This window comes from Staurois parvus, unplaced genomic scaffold, assembly GCF_062004578.1.
Source record: "Staurois parvus isolate SC_StPar_1 unplaced genomic scaffold, SC_StPar_1.0 ptg000016l, whole genome shotgun sequence".
NCBI lineage: Eukaryota > Metazoa > Chordata > Amphibia > Anura > Ranidae > Staurois > Staurois parvus.
The window spans coordinates 354,353-369,517 of record NW_028317812.1 but is presented as its reverse complement, the minus strand read 5'-3'; the positions used below and the strand labels follow the sequence as shown (position 1 = coordinate 369,517).

Below are 15,165 nucleotides of genomic sequence, written 5' to 3'. Positions count from 1 at the left end.
AGTAGAGGCGTGGAAGGAAGGAGAGGGGAAGGTGATGCTGGGGAGGAGTAGAGGCATGGAAGGAAGGAGAGGGGAAGGTGATGCTGGGGAGGAGTAGAGGCATGGAAGGAAGGAGAGGGGAAGGTGATGCTGGGGAGGAGTAGAGGCATGGAAGGAAGGAGAGGGGAAGGTGATGCTGGGGAGGAGTAGAGGCGTGGAAGGAAGGAGAGGCATGTTTTGATATCTATCTACTGCAAGCCTAGGCCTTATTTTTTAGATGACAGGTTCTCTTTGTTCAACAAATGTTTTCACCGGACACAAAAAATAATAATAATAATAATTTTTTTTTTTTTTTTTTTTATTGGCTTCAACTTACAAATAAATTGTATGTACAAAATCATTATTAAAGTATTAATTCAATTCTGATAGCAATAATATATATTATTATTATACATAAGTATATATACAGGTATAGATATCTAAAAATACATCAAATACAGAGCTTCTAATTGTGTGTGTTTTGGGAATTGGGAAGGCCGTCAAATATGCACTTGAGGCACGAGGCTGCGAGGTGACTCGACAATATGTCCCTGTTGTTGATATCCAGAAAAGTCGTCTCGTTCTTTTTGCCGGAGTTGATAAATTCGGCCTTGCGATGACTCTGGCTGGACTTTTCTCCATCGACTCCTTCAGAGGTGGGCGGCGGGAGGCTGGACGTCTGTGGAGAGAAGAAATATTGGATGTGTTAGAGAGCTTTTTTTGCCAAGAATTTCCGGGGTTGAAATAAAAGTTTTTTGTTTTTTTTTTTAAATAAAAATTGCATAGCTATTCGTCCAGCAAGACTGCTGGTACATTTATCCTGTGCAAATGGGGCAAAAAATTGAATGTTCTCCTTCTATTTCCTATAGGGGTTAAATGCTACTCATTCTGGCCACTAGATGGAGTTCAGGATCATAGGAAATTAATACTATCCCATATGGAAGAAAAATACATTTTTAAATATTTAAAAAATATTATTTCCAAATATATTGACATATATTTGAAATACTACAAATTTGGCCATATTCAAGATATTTCAAAATATATTTCAATATATATATATATATGAACATGTATGCTGAGAACACCGGAGGGAGGAAGAGGAGGGGACACTTACTGGAGGATCCAACATCTGACAGCTGAGCTCCGCCTTGTCCTGTCCGGGTCCAGAATACACGGCTGTGCAGTTCTTCATCACCTGAGAGAGATAGCACATCGAACAATGTATATGGTCACTGTTATGTATATGGTCACTATTTGGTCACTTTACGCGGAGGGGATCCACTGTTAAGGGAGAGGTCTAATGATGCTGGCTGCTTGGAGCTCTGTTGTTGCTGCTGGGGGTCTATTGTTGCATGGGGGTCTTTTGTTGCAGGGGGTGGTCTATTGTTGCTGGGAAGGGTCTTATGTTCCTGGTTTGTCAGTTATTGCTGTGAAGGAAGAGGTCTATTGATGCTAGCTGCTTGGAGCTCTGTTGTTGCTGCTGGGGGGTCTATTGTTGCATGGGGTTTTTTAGTGACTTGGAAGAGGGAGCTCCTGCACCTCTTCCCTGAGAAATGATACTTGTTTCTGTATTCTCTAAAAGGGGTGGTACTGGGCTGCGCTGGAGGGTCTATTGATGCTGGATGCTAAGGGATCTATTGCCGCCAGAGAGGATCTATTATTGCATGGAGGTCTTTAGTTGCCAGGGTTTTCTATTGTTGCAGGGGGTGGTCTATTGTTGCTGGGAGGGTCTTATGTTGCTGGTTGGTCAGTTATTGCTGGGAGGCGATCCACTCTTAAGGGAGAGGTCTATTGATGCTGGCTGCTTGGGGCTCTGTTGTTTCTGCTGGGGGTCTATTATTGCTGGGATGGATCTATTGTTGATGGGGAGGTATTTTGTCCTGTTATGGGGGGATCTGTTGTTGCTGGGGGAGGTCTATGGTTGCTGGGGGCTTCTATTGTTGCTTGTTGCATGGGATCTATTTTGTTGCTTTTCTTGTTATCATTAGCAAACTCTGTACAAGTTACTCAGCACCACAAAATGATACTTGGCTCTGTGTTTTCTAAAAGGGGTGGTACTGGAAGGTGGTCGGTGGTGGAACCAAGAGACAGTGCTCGGGGGTGGAACCAAGAGACAGTGCTTGGGGGTGGAACCAAGAGACGGTGCTCAGGGGTGGAACCAAGAGACGGTGCTTGGGGGTGGAACCAAGAGACGGTGCTCGGGGGTGGAGACAAGGTGTGACTTGGAAGGGGGAGCTTCTGCACCTCTTCCCTGAGAGAAAGAGCCCTGGGAAAGATTCATAGAATCCTCTGTGAAGGTTAATTCCGTTTAAATTTTTTCACCAGTCTGATGTCTCTTACTTACCCCATTCTCCTTAAAGGGACATTCCTCCGAGATTTCCGCTGATTTCAGGCAAACCGTCTCTTTAAGAACAAAGGTTAGTGAATTATTTTCACGGGAATCTGCCTAAAGATAGGAAGAAGAGAAAGATGTTTTATATCATCATTTCATCATTTCCTGCCACGGGGTCTACTGATCAAAACTTATTGTGCCAATATCTCAGCTTCCATAGAGCCCTCACCAATGGTTCCCACTGTGGGCAGCAAAGTGGCTAAGTGGTTAGCACTTTCACCTGGCAGCACGTTGGTTCGAATCCCAACCACGGCACTACCTGCATGGAGCTTGCGTGTCCTCCTTGGGCCTAGTGTGGGTTTTCCTCTGGGTACTCTGGTTTCCTCCCACACTGCTGATAGGTTCATTTTCTCCTGAAAAAATTGCCCCCCAGTATACAGTCATGGCCAGAAATCTTACCCCAGAAAAATTGGAGAAACAAAAAGCCAAAATCTGACACGTTCCACCCAAAACCCCAAAAACGGACTGGACAAAATTATTGGCAACCTCCATGTAATATTTGGTAGCACTCCTCTCGGAAAAACAAAATTTCTGAAATCAATGGCTTCCTGTCACCACCGATGAGTTTCTTCTACCTCTCAACTGGAATTCTGGAGTGCTCTTCTTTCTCCAACTGCTCCAGGTTTCTCAGATTGGAAGGGTTCCTATTCCCAACTGATGTTCTGAGATCCAGCACTCTTCTTCCTCCAACTGCTCCAGGTCTCTCAGATTGGAAGGGTTCCTTTCCCCAACTGATGTTCTGAGATCCAGCACTCTTCTTCCTCCATCTGCTCCAGGTCTCTCAGGTTGGAAGGGTTTCTTATCCCAACTGCTGTTCTGAGATCCAGCACTCTTCTTCCTCCATCTGCTCCAGGCCTCTCAAATTGGAAGGGTTCCTTTCCCCAACTGATGTTCTGAGATCCAGCACTCTTCTTTCACCAACTGCTCCAGGTCTCTCAGATTGGAAAGGTTCCTTTTCCCAACTGCTGTTCTGAAATCCAGCACTCTTCTTTTGCCAACTGCTTCAGGTCTCTCAGATTGGAAGGGTTCCTTTTGCCAACAGCTGGTTTGAGATCTCGCCACAGGGGCCACAGGGGCTCTATGGGATCAGCAGTAGGGTCCTCCGGGGTCTCCCACCATATTTCTGTGTCAGCGGTGGGGTCCTCTTGGGTCTCCTACCATATTTCTATGTCAGCAGTGGGGTCCTCCTGGGTCTCCTCCCATATTTCTGTGTCAGCAGTGGGGTCCTCCGGGGTCTCCTACCATATTTCTGTGTCAGCGGTGGGGTCCTCCTGGGTCTCCTCCCATATTTCTGTGTCAGCAGTGGGGTCCTCCTGGGTCTCCCACCATATTTCTATGTCAGCAGTGGGGTCCTCCTGGGTCTCCCACCATATTTCTGTGTCAGCGGTGGGGTCCTCCTGGGTCTCTTACCATATTTCTGTGTCAGCGGTGGGGTCCTCCTGGGTCTCTTACCATATTTCTGTGTCAGCAGTGGGGTCCTCCTGGGTCTCCTACCATATTTCTGTGTGAGCAGTGGAGTCCTCCTGGGTCTCCTACTGTATTTCTGTGTCAGCAGTGGGGTCCTCCTGGGTATCCTACCATAGTGTCCCTTTTCATTCAGATGGTGACGTATAGTGCGAGCTGACATGGTTGTACCCGGTGCCTGAAGGTCAGCTTGGATTTGTCTGGAAGTTGATGGAGGTTCTTTATCCACCATTCCAACAATCCTTCGTTGCAATCTTTGATCAATTTTTCTTTTTCGTCCACGTCCAGGGAGATCAGCTACAGTGCCATGGGCTATAAACTTCTTGACAATGCTGCGCACAGCGGACACAGGATCTCTAAAGATGGACTTGTCACCTTGAGATTGTTCGTGCTTTTCCACCATTTTTGTTCTCAAATCCTCAGACAATTATTTGCGGCTCTTTCTCTTCTCCATGCTCCAGGTGGCACACACAGACACACCACAGAAAGGTGGAGGCCATTTGTCACCATTGTAACTGGTTGTCGGTGTGATTTCTCTGTTGTCAGCACCTGGTCATGGATACGGGGAGTTTAATGACAAATTATAGGAGCGTCACAAACTTGGAATGCAATTATTTCTTACAGTTTTGAGAAGGTGCCAATAATTTTGTCCAGTCCATTTTGGGGTTTTGCGTGGAATGTATGAATGTGAGTTAGGGACCATAGATTGTACGGTCCTTAAGGGCTAGGTACTGAGGTGAACGTACAATATGTGCAAAGGGCTGCGTAAGTTGATGGTGCTCTACCTGGTGGCCATAATGAGGTATTTTCCTGTTTGAGGAATTTCAGAAATAAAATACCACCTTATGGCCATTAGATGGAGCTCATGTTCATAGGAAAGAAACATATTAGAGAAATGACAGGGATTACTGTTCCCCAGTGTGTGGTCCCAGTGACACTCCTATGACTCCAAACCAGGGGTGGACTGACAACTCACGTGGCCTTCAGGCAGTAGGGGATCATGGGGCCCCTGTGTCCTCACCCATACCAAAAAAGCCTATTAAAAAAGCCAATGAAAGGTACCAGGGGCATCTCATGGGGCCCCATACTGACCCCGGACCCTCGGGCAGTGCCAGAATACTCGAATGGTCAGTCCGCCCCTGCTCCAAACCAATAAATGATATACACTATATGGGAAAAATCCCATGGACACCCAACCATCACACCTTGTGGATTGACATCCCATTCCAAAACCATCACCAGTGATATGGAGTTGCCCCCCCCCCCTTCCCCATGGCCGTTGATATGGAATTCCCCTTTTTGTGGCTGTACCATCTTCTGGGAAGACTTTCCACAAGATTGTGGAGGGTGTCTGTGTCAGATCAGGTACCAATCTTGAATGAGAAGGTCAGGGCTCAGGACACTCGAGTCCTGGTTCACCATCAGCGTTCTGAAGGTGTTCAGTAGAGTTGAGGTCAGGGCTCAGGACACTCGAGTTCCTCCACACCTAACTGGTCAAAATAGATCTTAATGGAGATGGCTTTGTACACAGGGGACAGCCATGTTGGAAAAGAAAAAGGTCTTCACCAAACTGTTACCACAAGGTTGGAAGAGCACAATTGTCTACAATGTCCTTGTAAGATGTAGTAATAATAGCACCCTTCACTGGAGACACCTGCAATCCATCATTCAGAGGAAGGTCCATATAGCTTGGGACATATAGTAGGTGTGTTGGTTAGGTGTCCACTGTAAGAAAGGTCACGTGCTCAGAGGTCTGCATGTGCACATTTGACAGCTTGTGATTCGCTGCATAGGGTCACAGCTGTGCGTACATTCACAGGAGTTAGTGAATGAGCTAATGAGCGTGTACATTCAGCACTAGCGTTTGCACCAAGTGCCCTTTAAATTGTAGCACAAATGAGAAGAGTTGAGTTGATGAATGATCGTCAGCTCCTGTGACCTGACTTGGGTTCCACTATTCAATGTTTAATCCAGCTTGCCTCCTGACTCAACCAGATCCAGATCTCCTGTTGCTACCCCTGGCTCATTTCCTGACTACACCTTCTGGCTGCTGTCTTGATGCCTCTGCTGTTCATCTGCTATCAATCTTGGCCTCGACTTTGACCTTAAACCTGCTTCTGAATTGGTATATCTGTTGCCTGTATGGTATTGACCTTGGCCTAGGCTTTCACCTTGTTTCTGCTACTGAACTGGTGCTTCTGCTGCCCATCTGCTACCAACCTTGGCCTTGAATTTGACCATATACCTGCTTCTGAATTGGTATCTCTGCTTCTCATCTATTGTCAACCATGGCCTGGACCTTGACCTTGCTCCTGCTCCTGAACTGGTGCTTCTGCTGCCCATCTGTTACCAACCTTAGCCTCAACTTTGACCTTATACCTGCTTCTGAATTGGTATCTCTGCTTCCCATCTATTGTCAACCATGGCCTGGACCTTGACTGTCAGGAATGGACTGGCCAGCAATAGTGGGACTCACCTGCCTTGTGAGCTGCAGTACCAGGGCTGGCCAGCGGGTGCTCCCAGCAATCAGAGACTCAACCTTGCAGCCAGTCAAACACCTGGAACTAATTATACTGGTGTATTTAAGGGACATTCAGACCTGCAGACTCTGCTTTGGTGTTGTGTTTTTCCTGGGCCCTGTATCTTGTAAACCTGCGTTCCTGTTCCTGTTCCTGTCTTGTTGCTGACCCTGCTTGATTCTGACCTCTGCTGACTTCTCCTGTTCTGATCCCTGGCTTGTGACCCTGACCATCCCTCTGCCTGACCCTCTGTACCACTCTGCCTGCTACCTGCTGAACCTGGCCTGTGACCCTGACCATTCTCCGCTTGCTCCCCCTGTACCTACCTGCCCGATTGATATTGACCCGGCCTGCCTGACGACGCCTGCATTGTATGTACTGTTATCTGTGGGTGGTTGGTTTGGTTTGTTTGCACTGTATTATGTTTTAGTATTGCACTGCGTTTATGTTTGTATTGTTAGTGTTAATAAATTATATTGTTTATAACATATCTAAAGTCTGCGTTTCCCTGCGTCAGTCACACATCTCTGGTCATACCTGGGAGCCCTGACATTACACCAAGGCCAAACCTGACCAGAAGTGGCTGCACAGGGAAGCCATCTTGGCTTGTTGATGGGAAGGATGGATCTGGATGAGGTTGTATATTTATATCTGCTAGTGTTTGATGACAGAGAATATGCTTATCAGACTCTGAGGGAGTATCCCCGGGATGAACTGCTAGAATGTATACGGATCGCTCATGTTCTAGTAGATCAGGGCACAGAGTTCTCTGAGGTGCAGCCATTGATTGAGGTTTGTGCTGAGTTGGTTTCATCTGGTACCCCCGAATGCAGGGATGAATTTTTGCCACCATTTAGTGCAGACCAGGTAGAGTCCCTGGTGTGGTTATTAGAGGATGATGTGGGTTACTTTCTGGAGCGTTATTCCACATGTTCACCACAGATACTAAGAGATTGTATAAACGCAGTGCAGTCATTGACCAGACAGGCTTTGTGTAAGCTCAGCTTTGTTCAACCCATACTGCAGACATGGACAGATTTGTTGCACCCAGCCTCAGTCAGCTTACCAAGACCCCGTCCTGCTTCTAATCTATCTCCTCAAAGCTCTATTCCTGCATTCCCAACAACTCCCCCAGTTACAGCCCAGTATACCCTGCTATCTACCGCATGTCAGTACCCTGTTCCCACTCGCTGCACCTATCCTGCCTTTAACCCTGTAAAGAAGCCCTCTGTAGCAACTGCTCCCTCTCCTGTTCCATCCTCCAGTTCTTCTCTGTCTCCAGCTGCTCCATTCATTTGCAGACCTGCGTTTACTTGCAGTGCACCAGTAGTTAAAACCAGAAAAAAGCGAAAATTCTTTCCAACCAATACCATCCTGCCAGTATCCAAACCGGTGAGCCTGCCGTCCGAGAACTTGCCTTCCGTGGTTCGGCCTGAAGCCTGTACGCAGCCTGATGCCTCCATTCAGCCTGAAGCCTCTACTCAGCATGATGAACTGATCCAGCCTGACGATCCTATTAGGCCAGTTGACTCTATGCCCGCTGTTGATCCAGATGATCCGGTACCTGATCCGGTGCCCGCTGTCGTGCCAATTGACTCAGAGCCCGCTGTCGTACCTGGTGACTCGGTGCCCAGACCTGGTCCAAGCATCTCCAGCAACAAAGCAGCTTTCAGAATGTCTTCTAATATTCTACTGTGGCTGGACCCACTTCATGGACCCATTCTACTCCTCAGCCTGCTACACCCTGTTTACAACTCCAGAGGGTATTGATACCTCACGTGTTTTCCTCAGCCTTCTACAACTCCAGAGGGTATAAATACCACACGTTTTGCTCAGCCTTCCTGCACAGACCTGGTCCGAGCATCTCCAGCACCAAAGCAGCTTTCAGAATGTCTTCTAATTTTCTACTGTGGCTGGACCTACTTCAGGGACCCATTCCACTCCTCAGCCTGCTACACCCTGTCTACAACTCCAGAGGGTATTGATACCACACGTGTTTACCTTAGCCTTCTACAAGTCCAGAGGGTATTGATACCACACGTGTTTTCCTCAGCCTTCTACAAGTCCAGAGGGTATAAATACCACACGTTTTCCTCAGCCTTCTACAAGTCCAGAGGGTATAAATGCCACACGTTTTGCCATATAGTGCACCTGGGGTCACCAGGACAGAAGGTCACAGACATCAACGAGAACTTTATAGAGATTTAGGACTTTTCATGCTCTACTAATGTTTTGGTGAAGGGACACAAAGACAAACGCACCCTTACTACATACCTGTGAGTCCACCTTGAGAAGCTTGTAGAGAAAGCTTGAATTATCCAGCCCTTCGTTGAAGAGTTTTATAGAATCTTCCAGAAACGGAGGGTTGGGTGGTCTCCTCAGTGGGTGGTAGATGGATGCGGAATACAAGACGGTCATGGCCTGGAACAAGACGCAGATCTGGAAGTAGTTCCCCATCTTCTGATACTTCGTCCTTCGTTCTCCTTCAGTGAAGGCGGAATGATCAGTCCCGGGACTTTTATATTGCACAACGTCTACGTCCAGATGTCATGGTTGGAGCCGGAGCTCTGGGCTCACTTCAAGAAACTGCAGGAAACAAGACCGGAAATATTGACTTTGCAGTAACGAGGTGTCATCCAGAGTCTCCTCGCACGCACCGTGATTAACAGCTCACATGCAAAACTGTGTAAATAATAATAAACCCGGAGAACCTGGAAGAAGATATTATCAGTGTGACGGCCGGGAGGTTCTTATATAAAGAGGACTATTATAGAATAGGTATAGATTCAGGTTTGGTTTGTAAACCGAGCCATCTATGAAGGAGAGAAAAAAGATCGATGTGTACAGATCCAGCAATGAAGTACCTGGCTCTTACCGCCTATTGTGCCCATCATGAGGGGTTCCCACCATCTCTGCACTATGTTCCTGGGTCTGTAGCCCCGCTGTGCCTATTATGAGGGGTTCCCACCATCTCTGCACTGGGTTCCCGAGTCTGTACACCTGATGTGCGCATTATGAGGGGTTCCCATCGTCCCTCTGCTCAATTCCCGGGTCTGTACACCCACTGTGCCCATTTATAAGGAGTTCCCACCATCCCTGTGCTGAGTTCCTTGATCTGTACACCCGCTGTGCCCATTATAAGGGGTTCCCACCTTCCCTGTGCTGAGTTCCTGGGTCTGCACACCTGCCGTTCCCATTATGAGGGGTTCCCACCATTCCTACGCTGAGTTCCTTGGTCCATATACCAGCTGTGCCCATTATTACGGGTTACCATCATCCCTGTGTCCCTGTGCTGAGTTTCCTGGTCTGTACACCTGCTGTGCCCATTATGAGGGGTTCTCACCATCCCTGCTCTGAGTTCCCGGGTCTGTACACCTGATTTGCCCATTGTCAGGGGTTCCCACCATCCCTGTGCTGAGTTCCCGGGTATGTATCCCTGCTGTGCCTATTATGAGGGGTACCCACCATCCCTGTGCTGAGTCCCTTGGTCCATATACCAGCTGTGCCCAGTATTAGGGGTTCCCATCATCCCTGTGTCTCTGTGCTGAGTTCCCGGGTCTGTACACCTTCTGTTCCCATTATGAGGGGTTCCCACCATCCCTGCACTGATTTCCCGGGTCTGTACACCTGATGTGCCCATTATCAGGGGATCCCACCATCCATGTGCTGAGTTCCTAGGTCTGCACACCTGCTGTGCCCATTATAAGGGGTTCCCACCATCCCTGTGCTGAGTTCCCAGGTCTGCACACCGGCTATACCCATTACGAGGGGTTCCCACCATCCCTACGCTGAGTTTCTTGGTCCATATACCAGCTGTGCCCATTATTATGGCTTCCCATCATCCCTGTGTCCCTGTGCTGAGTTCCCTGGTCTGTACACCTGCTGTGCCCATTATTAGGGGTTCCCATCATCCCTGTGTCTCTGTACTGAGTTCCTGGGTCTGTACAGCTGCTGTGCCCATTATTAGGGGTTCAACCCATCTCTATGTTGAGTTCCCCAGTCTGTACACCAGCTGTGCCCATTATGAGGGGTTCCCACCATCCCTGTGCGGAGTTCCCAGGTCTGCACACCTTCTGTGCCCATTGCGAGGGGCTACCAACATCCCTGCTGGATTTTTCATTTCTATGGTAGTCAGATTAGAGCCCATAATTCTATCAGGGAGATCTTCCTGTTGAATGTCCGGGATATATGAGAAGGTAGGAGCTGACCACCACAGTTTTCTAACAGTGGTGGGGCCCAATCTTTACGGTGGTGCATTTGATTACTGCCCCCTTATCTACATGGCGACTTATTTTTGGGGCTACTGAACAAACAGACAGACCCCTCCTGCCTTGAGCTGAAAAGACCCCTCTTGTCAAAATAAACACAACTGTTCACCAGTCCTGGCACCGAGTGAACCTTGTCCTGGACACTTTCCTGTCTCTGATTGTCAGAAACCTGATTCTCTCAGGCTCAGTCCCAGCACTCTGGTCCTCCGTGGCTCAATTGCCAGCAATCCAGCTGGCTAGTGGTGGGGCCCAATCTTTACGGTGGTGCATTTGATTACTGCCCCCCTTATCTGCATGTAGTGACATATTTTTGGGGCTACTGAACAAACAGGCAGACCCCTCCTGCCTTGAGCTGCCAAACAGTGGTCAAATAAGCACAGCCACAACTGCTCACCAGTCCTGGCACCGAGCGGTCCTTGTCCTGGATACTCTCCTGTCTCGGATCGTCAAAAACCTGATCCCCGCAGGCTCAGTCCCAGCACTCTGATCCTCGCAGGCTCAGTCCCAGCACTCCGATCCAAAGTGTTTTGTCACACTGCAAAATAAATGGCAAGGCACAAATATCAGCAAACAGGCAAAAGAATCCGCTTGCATGCAGTAAGATAAGTGGTCTATTGTAAGTACTAGGCTATGTCAGAGCAGTTCCTTGAAATCATCATGATACTAAGCAGGATGAACCCAGTAACCGCAGTGATAGTAATAAACAGTATAAGCAGTGCACCTTATAAACAACAAATGTATAAATGGTAATGAAAAAGTCTAATGGCACCAGACTTGCACATTTCAGCCGGCTAACGGTGGGGCCCAGTCTTTACGGTGGTGCATTTCATTTCCACCCTCATTAAATCTGCATGCAGTGACTTGCTTTGGGGGCTACTAAACAAACAGGCAGACCCCTCTTGTCTTGAGCTGCCAAGCAGTGGTAAAATAAACACAACTGCTCACCAGTCCTGACACCGAGCGAACCTTGTCCTGGACACTTACCTGTCTCTGATCGTCAGAAACCTGATCCTCTCAGGCTCAGCCCCAGAACTCTGATCATCAGTGGCTCAGTCCCAGCACTCTGGCCCTCCGTGGCTCAATTGCCAGCAATCCACTGGTCCTCAGGGGCTCAATTTCTAGCGCTCCACCAATCCTTAGTGACTCAGTTCCCAACACTCCGCCGGTCCTCAGTGGCTCGGTTCCCAACACTCCACCAGTCCTCTTTTACTTGATTCCCAGCACTTTACCGGTCCTCAGTGGCTCAATTTCCCAGCACTGTGTTGGCCCTCAGTGGCTTGGCTCCCATCACTCTGACAGTTCTCAGTGGCTTGATTCCCAACACTCTGCCAATACTCAGAGGATCCATTTCTAGCACTCCACTAGTCCTCAGTGGCTCGATTTGCAGCACTTCTCTGGTCCTCAGTGACTCAATTCCCAGCACTTCACCAGTCCTCAGGGGCTCGGTAACCAGTACGCTGCCAGTCCTCAGTGGTTCGATTGCCAGCACTCCAGTCCTCAGTGGTATCAATTGCCAGGGCTCCAGTCCTCAGTGGTTTGATTGCCAGGGCTCCAGTCCTCAGTGGTTCGATTGCCAGCGCTCCAGTCCTCAGTGGTTCGATTGCCAGCGCTCCAGTCCTCAGTGGTTCGATTGCCAGCGCTCCAGTCTTCAGTGGTTCGATTGCCAGCACTCCAGTCTTCAGTGGTTTCAATTGCCAGCGCTCCAGTCTTCAGTGGTTCGATTGCCAGCACTCCAGTCTTCAGTGGTTCGATTGCCAGCACTCCAGTCCTCAGTGGTTCGATTGCCAGCACTCCAGTCCTCAGTGGTTCGATTGCCAGGGCTTCAATCCTCAGTGGTTTCAATTGCCAGCGCTCCAGTCTTCAGTGGTTCGATTGCCAGCACTCCAGTCTTCAGTGGTTCGATTGCCAGCACTCCAGTCCTCAGTGGTTCGATTGCCAGCACTCCAGTCCTCAGTGGTTCGATTGCCAGCACTCCAGTCTTCAGTGGTTCGATAGCCAGCATTCCAGTCTTCAGTGGTTCGATTGCCAGGGCTCCAGTCTTCAGTGGTTCGATTGCCAGGGCTCCAGTCCTCAGTGGTTCGATTGCCAGGGCTCCAGTCCTCAGTGGTTCGATTGCCAGGGCTCCAGTCCTCAGTGGTTCGATTGCCAGGGCTCCAGTCCTCAGTGGTTCGATTGCCAGGGCTCCAGTCCTCAGTGGTTCGATTGCCAGGGCTCCAGTCCTCAGTGGTTCGATTGCCAGGGCTCCAGTCCTCAGTGGTTCGATTGCCAGGGCTCCAGTCCTCAGTGGTTCGATTGCCAGGGCTCCAGTCCTCAGTGGTTCGATTGCCAGGGCTCCAGTCCTCAGTGGTTCGATTGCCAGGGCTCCAGTCCTCAGTGGTTTGCTTGCCAGCACTCTGGTCCTCAGGGGCCATCCTTGATCTCTGGACACACAAGCACACAGGTATGTACAGCTTCGGTCCCGCAGCAGAAGACTCCTCTTTCTTTTCAAAAGTCCAGGAAAATATACAGTGAAGGAAATGCGTATTTGCTCCCCGGCTGATGCTGAATGTTCGCCCCTCACACAGAAACGATCGGTCTAACAATGGAATGTTCGCCCCTCACACAGAAAGGATCGGTCTAACAATGGAATGTTCGCCCCTCACACAGAAATGATCGGTCTAACAATGGAATGTTCTCCCCTCACACAGAAATGATCGGTCTAACAATGGAATGTTCGCCCCTCACACAGAAATGATCGGTCTAACAATGGAATGTTCGCCCCTCACACAGAAACGATCGGTCTAACAATGGAATGTTCGGTGTAACACTGAGAGACAGAATACAACAACAAATTCAGCAGAAATGCGTCTAACAAATGATGACGGATCTGCATGTTCATGAGGGAAAGAAGGATTTGATCCCCTTCACAAAACATGACTTAGTACTTGGTGGCCAATCCCTTGTTGGCAATCACAGAGGTCAGACGTTTCCTGGAGTTGGCCCCCAGGTTTGCACACATCTCAGGAGGGATTTTGGCCCACTCCTCTTGGCAGATCCTCTCCAAGTCATTAAGGTTTGGTGGCTGACGTTTGGCAACTCGGAACTTTCAGCTCCTCCACAGATTTTCCATCGGATGAAGGTCTGGAGACTGGCTAGGCCACTCCAGGACCTTAATGTGCTTCTTCTTGAGCCGCTCCTTTGTTGCCTTGGCCGTGTGTTTTGGGTCATTGTCATGCTGGAACACCCATCCACCACCCATTTTCAATGCCCTGGCTGAGTGAAGAAGGTTCTCACCCAAGATTTGATGGTACATTGCCCCGTCCATCGTCCCTTTGATGCGGTGCAGTTGTCCTGTCCCCTTAGCAGAAAAACACCCCCAAAGCAGAATGTTTCCACCACCATGTTTCACAGTTGGGATGGTGTTCTTGGGGTCATAGGCAGCATTGCTCCTCCTCCAAACACGGCGAGTTGAGTTGATGCCAAAGAGCTGGATTTTGGTCTCCTCTGACCACAACACTTCCCACCAGTCCTCCTCTGCATCATTCAGATGTTCAGTGGCAGACTTCAGACGGGCCTGGACATGGGCTTTCTTGAGCAGAGGGACCGTGCGGGCACTGCAGGATTTCAGTCCTTGTCGGCGTAGTGTGTTACCAATTGTTTTCTTGGTGACTGTGGTCCCAGCTGCCTGGAGATCATTGACAAGATCCTCACATGTAGTTCTGGGATGATTCCTCACTGTTCTCATGATCATTGACAGTCCACGAGGTGAGATCTTGCATGGTGCACCAGACCTAGGGAGACTGACACTTGTTTTGTGTTTCTTCCATTTGTGAATGATTGCACCAACTGTTGTCACCTTCTCACCAAGCTGCTTGGCCATAGTTTGGTAGCCCAGTCCAGCCTTGTGTAGGTCTACCATCTTGTCCCTGACATCCTTGGACAGCTCTTTGGTCTTTGCCATGGTGGAGAGTTTGGAATCTGATGGTTTGATGGCTCCTGTGGACAGGTGTCTTTTATACAGGTAACACAATGAGATTAGCAGCACTCCCTTTAAGAGACTGCTTCTAATCTCAGCTTGTTACCTGTATGAAAGACACCTGGGAGCCAGAAATCCTGCTGAATGATAGGGGATCAAATCCTCCTTTCCCTCATGAGCATGCAGATCAGTCATCATTTGTTAGACGCATTTCTGCTGAATTTGTTGTTGTATTCCGTCTCTCAGTGTTACAATACACCGAACATTCCATTGTTAGACCGATCGTTTCTGTGTGAGGGGCGAACATTCCATTGTTAGACCGATCGTTTCTGTGTGAGGGGCGAACATTCCATTGTTAGACCGATCATTTCTGTGTGAGGGGCGAACATTCCATTGTTAGACCGATCGTTTCTGTGTGAGGGGCGAACATTCCATTGTTAGACCGATCATTTCTTTGTGAGGGGCGAACATTCCATTGTTAGACCGATCATTTCTGTGTGAGGGGCGAACATTCAGCATCAGGGGGGCAAATACACATTTCCTTCA

At 48.8% G+C, this 15,165-nt stretch overlaps 1 protein-coding gene across 1 annotated transcript; it reads right to left on the bottom strand.

The window, feature by feature from the left end:
• Positions 1-327: 327 nt before the first annotated feature.
• Positions 328-8,968, bottom strand: LOC149473421 (cathelicidin-related antimicrobial peptide Bf-CRAMP-like). The gene is made up of 4 exons (XM_089678661.1): positions 8,671-8,968; positions 2,366-2,467; positions 1,136-1,216; positions 328-697 (listed from the first exon to the last, which is right to left on the bottom strand). The coding sequence occupies exons 1-4, from the start codon at positions 8,851-8,853 to the stop codon at positions 485-487; spliced, it is 579 nt and encodes a 192-aa protein (XP_089534787.1). The 5' UTR covers positions 8,854-8,968; the 3' UTR covers positions 328-484.
• Between the last annotated feature and the right edge of the window lie 6,197 nt (positions 8,969-15,165).